The sequence below is a fragment of the Cavia porcellus genome, unplaced genomic scaffold (genome assembly GCF_034190915.1).
Source record: "Cavia porcellus strain 051 isolate PalLab524CR breed Dunkin Hartley unplaced genomic scaffold, mCavPor4.1 scaffold_5, whole genome shotgun sequence".
Lineage (NCBI taxonomy): Eukaryota > Metazoa > Chordata > Mammalia > Rodentia > Caviidae > Cavia > Cavia porcellus.
Window position 1 is genome coordinate 92,245,592 of NW_026947488.1, and position 12,492 is coordinate 92,258,083.

General features: G+C 36.1%; 1 protein-coding gene across 2 annotated transcripts in view; it reads right to left on the reverse strand.

Moving 5' to 3' along the window:
• Nucleotides 1-12,492, reverse strand: part of Shcbp1 (SHC binding and spindle associated 1) — a 34,205-nt gene continuing 21,713 nt past the window's right edge. For both annotated transcript variants that reach the window (XM_013151877.3, XM_063249292.1), the window contains exons 10-13: nt 4,937-5,055; nt 3,368-3,454; nt 2,794-2,935; nt 1-1,560 (exon numbers count right to left, since the gene is read on the reverse strand). In XM_013151877.3, the coding sequence (XP_013007331.2) occupies nt 1,232-1,560; nt 2,794-2,935; nt 3,368-3,454; nt 4,937-5,055 (677 nt within the window). In that variant the 3' untranslated portion in view covers nt 1-1,231. The remainder of the gene's footprint in view (nt 1,561-2,793; nt 2,936-3,367; nt 3,455-4,936; nt 5,056-12,492) is intronic.

The window sequence follows — 12,492 nt, forward strand, 5'->3', positions numbered from 1 at the left end:
TTCTCATTACATATTTGATTTTATTGATATCTTATTTCCTTAAGTATATGTTGTACAAATAGTAGAACGCTTCTGACATACAAGAAAGAGATAAGACCGCCACATAAGGATATGTAGGCACACATGCGATCAGTGAAATCGAGAACATGCAGCATACAGTTGTCGTGTGTGAAAACTGCTTTGAGTGTGCCAGTTGAAGCAAAGCTTAATTTTGTTGTAGCAGTCTATTTTTTTTTTTTTTTTGTAGACAGGGTTTCATGTGCAGTTTAGACTGGCCTTTACCTTATTTTGTATCCCAAGCTGGCCTTGAACTCAGCAATTTTCCTGCCTCAGTGTATTTGTATTTCATTACAGTTCATATAGAAATTTATTTTTGATGTTATCTTTTAAGTTTTCTAAGCAAGTACACAGCTAATGAAAATGTTGACTATTCTAAAGGCACAACACATATTAAGAATTTAACTTTATTGATATTTTGTGTTCTTGTTATCTATATACTTAAAATGTAAGAACCTCCTGACAAAACAAGACCAGCAAGAATATCCTATAAAAAGCCTAGGAAAGCAAAACACATGTGCTGTCAGTGTAAGTAATACGTGTGTATCAAATGTGCAATTGTCATGTGTACAGACTGCCTCAGGTGTGATAACTGAAGGCAAGATTTTGTTTTGTAAAGTGCTATTGGTGTTATTATAATTCATATAAGAAATTGGTTTTTTTTAAGATTTTGTAAACCACAAGTTGATGTTAAAAATATTGATGTTTTATAAACATTCAATATTAAAAATTCAATACTGTGCTTTTGTGATTATTTTCCTACCAAGTACTCATTATTTCACATAATAAAATTCATAAAAATTAATTTTTAATCAATAGAAACATTCTGAAGAATAAATATGATCTGACAGACCCATGCTTCTGCACCTTGATGACAAAATTACTCTTAAGTTCTGGGGGTAAAGTATATTTACACTAGAAAGTTATTAACAGGCTTCATATGAGATATATATATATATTAAGAAATATATTCTAGATCAAAAATCTCCAATTGTTTTCTATTTTACATATATGATCTTTGCTATAAAGAATGCTTTACGTGCAATACTTGCAGGTAAAAATAAATCTACATTTCACTCAAGCTCAACCACGTATATCAAATATGACATAAAGCAAACTATATGAGCAGCATGTGCAAAACTGAACATTTTGTTAGCTATTTACATCACTGTGGTCAGAAAAGAAATGTGCCAAAACTCCCTTTCCCATTCCACTTAAACTGGTTTCCCACAAATGCAACAAACATTTCCTGTGACATTAAGTTGTCATCAGCTTGTGTGATCCCCAGTTCACTCAACCGTTTCTTCTTCACGTGGCCTTTTAGGGTGGAGGCAACAACTAGTTCATTTATAATTTCACAATTTCCCTCAACTTGTTTAGAAAGATCAGCAGCTCTCTCATAAATCTCTGTCTTGTCAGTTGCACAGTGAATCAGCTCCTCTAGATCCATTCTTCCAGCTGCATCTGCCTCTCCACTTGTTTGGGTCTTAACTGCTTCACTTTCTAGAGAAACAAAGCATAACAAATATAGTTAAATATACAGGCTTACCAAACAAAAACATATTTCTACACCGTTTATTACAGGTTTGAAATTTTCTGTCAAGGATTCCTGCTGATTAAAATTCTGGCCAAAGGGTCTCAATGTTTACCTTTGTTTTAGAATTCTTATTCCTCAACAGACTTTTTTTAAGTATTTATTATCTACTAAATTCTGTAGTAGGGGCTACTTTACTTAAATAAACTCTCAATCTAACAGCCAATTCTAAGTGGGACCTAAGATTCCTAAGTAAGGAATGAAAGTAATGAAAGTACTTCCATTACTGTTAAATGGTAAAAGCATGTTACATTCTAATTTTGCAGTGATTAAGTTCTTAATTTTCTCCAGCTGACTGGAGAAATCACAAGAGATTCATCATAAAGGAGACTGACTGTTGCTGAAGTAGACAGGCTTCTACGGCACACAGCTGACCATGATCCCCAACTAACAAGAAAGTGGAAACCTCAGTCCCATAACGTAAAGGCATAGATTTTGCCAATGAATGAATTTGAAAGATTCTTCCACTTGAGTCCTGTCTACCTGAAATCTTCATTCCATGCTACAAGACCTATGAGATAAAATTTTTACAAATAAAATGGAGCACACCCTGAAAGATGACAAGGACTAACCTTTATAAATTGCTTTAAACTTTATATGTCCACATCAAGGTTCACTCTTCTATGACTAATGTAATGATCTGCATCAAAGTTTGAAATTTAATAGTATCTACTGAACTAGCTCACCTTTGCTGCCAAGAAAGGCAGGCAACAGGGAGACATTTCTACCAATGAGAAATAGGGTCAAAACTCCAGGAATCCTTATTGTAAATATAGTTCTTAACCTGGCAAATTCATTTCACTGCCTCTATCCTTAACAAATGTTAGCAGGAGCCACCATTGTTAATAAACACCAATCCAAATTCTATGCACTTATAGAAAACCAAGCCTGGTAAAAAGCAAACTATAGGTCCGCAGAACCACATCACCAAGATTTTTTAACACTTGAACTTGTTGACCTTGAAAATGTCTTTCATTCCAGGATTCTGTAACATTATGCCTTTATCATGCTTATCTCCATGCCCAACCACATTCCAGTAATATTCTTAAGGAGGACAGACAGGTCCTAATCAGAATTTAATGCCAAAATAAAAGTAAATTAGAATAGGTTTTTAATATTAAAAAATACTAAATTGAGCATACCTTCAGTTTTATCTTGATCATTTTCTTTCAGATCAGAGAAAATTGTAGGTTTCACCAAAACAATACCATAACCTTCATTATTATGTATGACATTATTTACCATGGATATTTTGGGAATATCATAATGCTCATCTAAGAAATCCTGCAACATTGAAAACATGTATCTTAAGGAACTGTCATATTCAACATTGCTTGCTTTAAAAATCATTTTTACACTATTCTAACAATAAATAGAAAAGTAATGCTTATTAATACATTGGAGGTACTCTTAATGATACACCACTCTTGTCATTTCTAAAAACAGTGAAACATTCCTATTAAGAGACTTTCAACGGCCAGTTACTGAATTATTAATTTTTTTCAAAACTAGAAAATAACAGACTCCCAACATGAGAATTTAATAAAACATCATTTTTTACTTGAAAACATTCTAACATTTTGAGTGTCTTATTACAGGCTCTCACTATTTAGTTTAGGCTGGCCTTGAATTCACTATTAGCTCAGGATGCCCTTGAACTCTTGGTGATGCTCTAGCCTCAGCCTTTTCAAAAAACATGTTTCAGATAATGCTCACCTTAATAAGGATCCCCTCCTTGCAGTGATGGATCCCACTGTCATTCAGGATACATTTACTCCCAGGATATATTTCTAAACCAGCCCCCTATAAGTTAACAACTTGAGGTAATGACAACAAGTTTTTAAAAGGGAGGACTATAAAACATTTATTATAATCTCAGAAGTCTTTAACACAGCACAAATGTAAAGTACAAAAATAAACTATTTTACAGATCACTTTTCTCAGATATTTTTAGTGACATTTCATTTAACTGATTTCCCACAAACTGTAGATCACTTACAACTTCCAAAAAGCACACACATACAAACATAGACACTCATACACAGACTGACTAAGAGTGTTGCACCTGATTTTGTGTTTGCCTATTTTGGGGGGTTTTTTTGGTACCAAGAATCAAACTCACAACTTTGTGTTTGCCAAGCAGGCACTTAGACCACTGAGTTAAACCCCCCAGCCGGCCCTGTTTGTTTGTTTTTGAGACAGGGTCTCACCATGTAGGTTTAGGCTGACTTTGAACTCAGTAAGTAGCCCAGGCTGGCCTCAAACTCACAGTGATCCTCCTGCCTCAGTCTCCAGAGTACTGGGATTACAGGCGTGAACCACCACCTCTTCTGAACCTTGCTATTTATATTAGGAAAAACACATTCAGTACTTTACCACCATTACATATGAGGTTAACTAATTTATGTAAATATTCTTAATCAAGTTCACAGTAATAAAAATTAGGAAAAAATCTGATGTCCAACAGCTGAATAAACAAACTACACCTTGAACTAAACAATAAAAGAATGAAGTACTGGCACATACAACAATCTGGCTGAGACTCCAGAGAATTTTGCTACATGAAAAAAAGGCAATCCTAAAAGATTATGTAATTCTATTTATAACATCCTTGAAATGGTAAAATAATAGAAATAGAAAATGAGAGCTTGCCAGCGGTCAAGAGAGAGGCTGACAGGATAGGTAAGTAGGTTTGGTTATAAAATGGCCACCACATTTGGGTGATGGAAATACCTATGCATGGACTAACCCAATGTCAGTATCTTTTTATATTGTCCTATAGTTTTACAAGATGATACTACCACAGAAAGCTGGCAAAAACTACACATATAGGATCTGTCTGTACTATTTCTAACATGAGCACATAAATATACAACTATCTCAATATTAAAAAATTTTTAAAAAGGGATTCAGTTTCAGGTGTTAAAATTTTTTTACAAAGTTATAATTTCTAGGGTCTAAACTTTCCTTAAAATTGTCAGCGCCTGCCTGTTAAGTGCAAAGTCCTGAGTTCGATTCCCAGTACCAAAAAACAAAACAAAACAAACAAAAAAGAAATTGTGAGAAATTATGAATTTATTATTTCTCTTGTTAATCTATTTTTTTAATGCTACAAGTGCTCTTGTGCTCCTAATGACTACATAAAGATTTTGGCTGACTTAGTAAAGATAAATGTATGAATATCTTTAAAAAGAATAAAATTATACATCTACATCCTGATTATGTACTCACTTATTACTTAAACCCAATAACTACTTCCACCTAAAGATAAAAAGACTACCATACCTTGGCACCATATAAATCTGAATTCTTCATTAGAAATTCTGCTGATGTTCGTACTGTGACTCCTGTGGTTTCACACTGCAGCACACAGTTTTCTACTGTAGTCTTGCCACGGTGAATAACTATGAAGAAAGCAGGATTTAGGAATTAATATACTTATTCTAATATTAATATTTTAGGGATTAATGTATTTATTCTGATATTACAAATGACTAACAGCCGACATTACATGCAGTCTAGGTACTACTCAAGAGCTACCATTTAGGGAGATTCCAATATGGCTAACTAGAGGCAATGGTACTCATGGAATACTCATAAGATGTACCCAAGGAAGCACAGATACTTGAAAACAGGTGCCAAATACAGATGAATTCCAGTATCAGAGCTAATTAGAAAGGAAACCTTGGGTGCTCCTTGATACCAACACTGCTTACAGAATGGGTTCAGTGAACATAACATCTTGAAAGAAGATCTAATCCACTGAGGGAAGAGTTGAATATCACAGCGGCACTGCTAGCAGCATGTAGCCTAGCAACCTTCCTCCAGTGCCTATTGTAAGACCTTTTTCTCTGGGAGAGGGAGGCCAACAGCTGCAATATTTGTAGAACAGGGCATTAGAGAAACTAAATGCCAGAGAATCATTTGTAGGGTAAAGACTGCATAAGGATCAGTGGGCCCCTGGGAAAGAAATAAGGGCATGATACTGGTTAGAAGCTCAGAACCAGACACTGACAGAGCTGTGAGTGAGAGTTACAGGAAAGGGAAGTAGTTTCCACCAGTGTGATCCAGGGCAGGAGGAAAGACAAACACTGCCAAAGTAGGCACTCTTCCATCAGTCTCCCAAATACTGGTAAGATCTGTGCCCATGGGATATACTGCCTACCATCAAGACAGTATAAAATTTGGTATCTGATAGCAATCCTCTCACAACCAGCCAGAAGCTGTAGAGCTCTGCAAACCCTAGGAACTTCAGAGTTCATAGACTCCAGACAGTTGGGGTAGGAGGTGAGCTGGGGAGAAAAGATGTGTAGCAAATGGGGTTGTACTGTCGCTCACCCAGAGTAATATAAAAAGAACACACATAAGCAGATATAGGGATTTATTACGGAGGAAAGGGGACAGAGATCAAGGTCCCAGAAATCAGCGGAAAACTGAGTACTGAACCAACCACACTGAGCCCTTCCACAACAGACACAACTGAAATCAGATGCTCCAGCTAACAAAGCTCAAATGAATTCAACTGGAAACCAAGCAGATAACTTTCTACAGAGGAACAAGTGGACTCAGTGTCCATCTGTACTCATAAGCTCCTTCACTCACTAGTAGGCAAGAAAACCAATTACAGGACAGGAACCTTCTAGAGTCAACCACAAAAGATTGGAGCTCAGTCCCCTATAACACTTATGAGTCAAAATTCCTCCACTTCTGAAAAAAAGTGAAAGAGCAAATGGTCAAATTCTGACTATAGTACAAATAGAAATGGAAGAATGCTTTACTTTTGATTTTTGCAATTTACATGGCTTTTCTTTTTTTCCCTCTTTTCTTTCTCTTCTTTCAACTGACTTATTTATAATATATATATTTATATTATATACATTATAAATATATTACATAAATATATATTAAATAAATGGGAAGTATTTTGATATCAAAAGGGAAAAGAGAAAAAGAATTAGCACTTTAGATAGTATCTCTCTTAGATACTATGTGTTTCTTTTGTGTTGTTAATTCTCACCAAAATTGTTTACAGAGGACTCAAACTTTCTACAGCATTTAGATGGTTCTGATCTCACAGCTTTCCTCCATCTGCAACTATATTTCCCTCCTTTTTCTCTTTTTCTTCACAAAAAAACTTCTCAAACTCTCTAACCAAGATTAAAATCCAACCCACCACTCCTCCAACCCAGATTTAAAATATCAATATCTCCCAGATATAAAATATCAACAAAGTCCTGTCTCTTTTCTTCCTTTGATCTGCTGTTCACTTTTTAATTCTTTCCTTTTTTTCCTTGTCTCATACTTTAGACCCCAGCCCATTTGCTATCAGTACTATATCGCAGTCTGTGTTACTAAAAAGGAGAGGGGGCAAATTTATTAAAAACAAGCTTTAAATTACATGATTGATAATATGGTTGACTCTGTAGATGCTAATAAAACTGGCAGTGGCTCTCTCACTGCAATATAGCAACCAGGAATGATCCTATTACACTGAAAAGTCTGAACAGGTGTGTAACAAAACAAGAAATCAAAAATCGTGACTTAAGAGACTGAAAACAAAATATAGCCTCTCCAGGACCTGGAATCCAGACACCTGGAAAACAACTTGGTGAAGAAAGAAGATTTCCAGGAGTTAGGAGGAAGATGACAGGAAGCTGAACTACAGAGAAGCTGGAGAAACAAAATACAACACAGAAAAGAGAACAAAACAGGAAAATAACTAGTCCAGGAAAGGGAATCACAAGATAACCTAGGAGACAGACAGCAGATCCGGAGAGAAACAATGGACTGGGCTGGCAGTAAAAGCCCTAGAAGCCCATCGCAAAAACAGTGTGGGATTTTACTCTAAAAGTAACTTTTCCCATAGCAGACTAAAGTTAGAGAAGAAATCCAGTGTAGCACCTACCATATTTGAGTATTTTAATCAGGAGAATCACCAAGAGTTCAAGCAGGGCCAGCTGGGCTATATTGTGAGCCTGAACTACATAGCATGGCTCTACCTCAAAAAAAAAAAAAAAAAAAGTGTCATCTTGGGAAGGAATTAGTTGCCTAACACTGACTACAGAACAATCTATACTTCAGAGTTTCTGGTATCACTCTGCCACAGTGACTTGGTGGGAAACAGCCACAAAAGGTAGTAGAGGAGAGAGCACAGTCTAGACATAAACAGGATCAAAAGTGTAAGTTCAAGCTGGAAGGGTCACAAGGTAACTGTCCTCCATGAAGGTAGGCTACTTGTTTGTGGCTTTTAAAGCCACAAGGCTGGATCTGAAAGTGCTGACATTAACTGCTAACCATACCCTCACACCACTGCCTACATCCAACACAAAGCTCAGTTGCAGGAACCCAGATATATGGACAGAGGAACCCCTGAAGCAAAACATACAGAACCCCAAATAGCCACAATTAGAATTTTCCTATGACACATCAGTCAAAATCCCAGAAGTCCGATGCAAGGACAGAATCTTAAAAGCCATTACAGAAAAACAATCAAACACTTAAAAGTAAGCCTAATAGAATTACAGCAAACTTCTCAACACAAAACTAAAGGCCAGGAAAACTTGGAGTGGAGTGTTTCAGCCTTAAAAGAAATCAATTCCCAACCCAGATTAGTATATCCTATAATTTAATCTTTCAAAATGGATAGAAATAAAGACTTTGCATGACAAAGAGCACTTTAAGAAATTCATAATCATCAAATCAGAACTTCAAAAAGTATTCAAATCCTAGACATTGGCAATGATACCAGTATGACCAAAGAGCCTAAAAGAATACTTACATCAAGAATAATGAGCAGTTAAATAAAAGCAAAATAAAAGCATCAGCAACAGGAAAAAAGAAAAAAGAAAGAAAGGAATCAGTCAATATATATTAGCAATAAATCTCAATGTCAATAGTCTTAACTGCAAAATCAAGCCACAGATTGACAGAATGGGTCCAAAACCAAAATGTAACTTTATATTGCATGTAAGAGACACATCTTATCCTTAAATCACACATAGAAAACAAGAGAGCAGGAAGAGAGAAAGCAGACCACAGCACCTAAAGGAAACCTCAGCCACACAAGAGGTGGCTCAGGGACTCAGAGTACAAGAAACCCACCAGAACTTCATTTGCCCCAGGCCAACTCTACAAACGAATTCTGCAGCCAACTCTTGAGCCCACTCTGCATTTTGTTTCACCTCAACACAGGACAGAAGAGGCACCAAATGACCAACCAATCAGATGGTGGATGAGGCTAACGCCTGGGAAGAAAGGGTAATCCTAGAAGATCAGCAGGTCCATGGAGAAACAACAGACTAGGGCAGTAGCACTAGCCTAATAATCCCACAGCTACTATATACTGCAAAAACAGCACGTGGTTTTATTCCAAAAGAAACTTTTTCAAAGACCAGGCTAGAGCTGGAGAAGAAATCCAGTGCAATATCTGCCATTTGTAAGAGTGTTTAATCACAAGTCATTTTGGGAAGGGACTAAGTGTTTAAGATGGAACCACAGGGGAGCTGGGGATTTAGTTCAGCGGCATAAGTGCCTGCTTTGAAAGCAGGCAGTCGTGAGTTGGATCCCTGGTACCGATAAAAAGGAAAAAGACAAAAAAAAAAGACGGAACCACAGAACAACTACATAACAACCTCACTTTAGGGTTTCATTACCCTACCACAATGACTAGGTAAAAGCCACAAGTCACTAACAGAAAGGGTATGGGCTAAATATAAACCCCTGAGAGGTTTAAGCACAGGCCAGAGGCCTGCACCTGAAAACACCAGCAGGTGTTCAGTGGTCTGCTTGAACCCCTGCCTGGCTGCTTACATCCATCACAGAGATAAGTGTACTGACTGATTTCCCTATATTCCCTACCACCAAGATGAGTGAGGATGTGCCTCAGCTTGGATGGCTGCCATAAATGGTGATGTACAGAGGGGGCTTCTGGAGCACAGAGTTCTCCTCACAAACCCACAGGCCAAAAAACTAGGTGTAGCTGCATTTCAAGACTACAGAATCTGCTAAAAAAGACCAATCAAAAATACAGAGAAAAAATTTTTGTACTCATTTTGTTTTCATGAGATGGAGTTGGGGAATTGTTTCTTTCCCTTCTTTTTTTATGTAATTTTTTCTTTTCCTGATTTTTTCCTTTGCTGTTTTTTTCTCTTGTTCTTCTGTTACTTTAATGTATAAATTTCTATTTACTTATGAGTAAGATCCTTTATTACTTTTCTCTCCTCATCTTTCACTGCTTATTATTTCAAGTTTACTTGACTCATTCTCCTGTTCATCAGTCATTCCATCGTTTTTTTTTTTTTTTTTTTTTTTCCCTTTCTTTCTTTTTGGTACTGAGAATCAAACAGAGCTTGTCAGGCAGAGACTGTGCTTGTCAGGCAGAGACTGTGCCACTGAGCTATATCCCCAGCCCCGCTCATTTTGTCTTTACTAGTATTAAGCATTGTAGTTTGTTGTTAATTGTAGTTAATCTCTGGTTAAATCTATGCCAGCACTATTAAATTCTTCCCTACTCTTAATGGAGGTACAGTTGTTGCATTTAGTAATTACTGTACATCAATATTTGGTTTTCTTTGTTTTTACTACAGTTATACTTCTCATTTTATGATTAAGGGTGGTACATTATTGGTTCTTTCGGTATGTCAATATTTAGTTTGTCTTTAATGCTATAATTGTCGCTGAGTTTGTTGTTATTGCCAGGGTGAAATATTTGCTAATACTTGGTTTTCTCTCTATGCCAATATCTGAATTGTCTTTAAATCATTGACAATACTGCAGTCCATTTCTAGATAAGTGAGTGCTACACAATTACACTGCATCTTCCCCTTCCCAAATAACAGATGTGTTTGATCATGACAGAGAAAAAGCCTACAGTGAGCCATACCTAGAATACATCACTGAAAAACTTCTACTTACTAAAAAGATCTCCACACTAACAACAAAGTCTATGCAATAAAATCTACCTGCAAACCTCCACAGTAGTTGTATCATTTTACAATCAACAGTAGAGAAGGGCTCCTTTCTCCCCACAACCTTGGCAGCATTCGTTATAGGTTGATTTCTTGATGACAGCTATTTCTGGAGTAAGATATAATCTCAGTGTTGTTTTAATTTGCATTTCTAGGATGATTGATGATGCTGAACATTTTTTCATATATTTACCATTTGGATTTCTTCATCAGAAAACTATGTATTCATCTCAAGGGCCTATTTCTGGATTGGGTCTTTGAATTTGGAAGGGTGGTCTGACTTTTTTTTCAATTCTTTATATGTTCTAGATAGATATCCTGTGTCTGAGGCACACTTGGCTAAAAATTTTTCCCATTTTGTGGGTTTTCGTTTAACTTTGTTGATTTATTTTGATGTGCAGAAACTGTTTAATAAGATGAGCTTCCACTTATTGATTCTTTGAAGTATTTCTCGTGCAGTTTGGTTTTTGTTCGTGAACTCTCTGACTACCATGTCTTCTAGATTTCTATCTATTTAGTCTTACAGTAGATGTAGTGTTTCTGTTTTAATATTTAGATTTTTGATCCACTTGGACAGTAGTGCACAGTGATAGACATTAGTCTAGTATTAGTCTTCAGCATGCGGAACAAAAGGCAATTTTCAAATTGGATTTTTGTTTTTTGTTTGTTTCTTTCCTTCTTTTGGTAGTGGGAATCAAACTCATGACCTTGCGCTTGACTGGCAGGCGCTTGTGTCACTGAGCTAAATCACTGGCCCTGTTTGTTTGCTTCTTTACTAGTACGTATTTGCCATACATAGTGATCACATTCATTGTAGAGAATTTGTAACTGTACATATTATATCTTAACTATTTCCTATTCCCTTTCTCTCATGTCAATCCTTCTTCCTCTTCCCATTTATAATCAAACTACCATCAGGTTTTTTTTTTTTTTTTTTAAACAGAACTAGAAATAACAATTCTAAAATTTATATGGAACAGAAGACATCCTATGGGTCAGCGCCATGTGTGGGCTGACTAGGGAAGGGCCAGACACCAGCCTCTTCTGGTGCACAGGCAGGGAGACAAGAAGAGGCAATGTTCTCCATCCCGCCCCCATTAAGCAATCAGCTGATCTAGACCAACAGGCTGTGATGATAGCTAATGAGGTAAAACACAACTTAATGCCCGTAGTGTTTAGTGTTTCACTAACCTTGCAGGCCTAAAGCTGGTTGTCTGATCATCTATTAAGAGGATAACAATATGCAATGTAGCATATATACCATCTTCTGAAGGTTGTAGCTACTGTTGGTTCTCTATTATCTTGTTTGAAATCCTGTATCATTCTCATTGTTTTGTTTAGTTCATTTTTAGTCTTTTACCTCGTTTGAGTTTATTATATCTGATAGCATGGACAACTATTTCAAAGATAACAAGATATATTATAGTAGCCATTTTGGATTTACTATTATCATGTTTTGAAGTTCTATATTGCATTCATTGTTTAGTTTCTATTGGTTCTGTTCTGTTTTGTTTGCTTTTACTATGTCTGAAGGTATAGGCAGCCATTTTGAAGAAAAAAGGCACTATGGTAACCATTGTGGATTTCCTATTATCTTGTTTTGAAATCCTGTGTCACTTACATTATCTTATTTTGACTGGCTTTATTCTATTTTATTTTGCTTGGTTTTATTCTAAAATAAAATTTAAAAAATAAAATAAAATGTATATGGAACAATAAGAGACCAAGTATATCCAAATGAATCCTAAGAACAAGAGTAAGACAGAAGACATTACATTTCCAGACTTCAAATTATACTACAAAACTACACTAATAAATACAGCACTAAAACAGACACATTAACCAACAGAATAAAACAGGATGAAGAAACACACA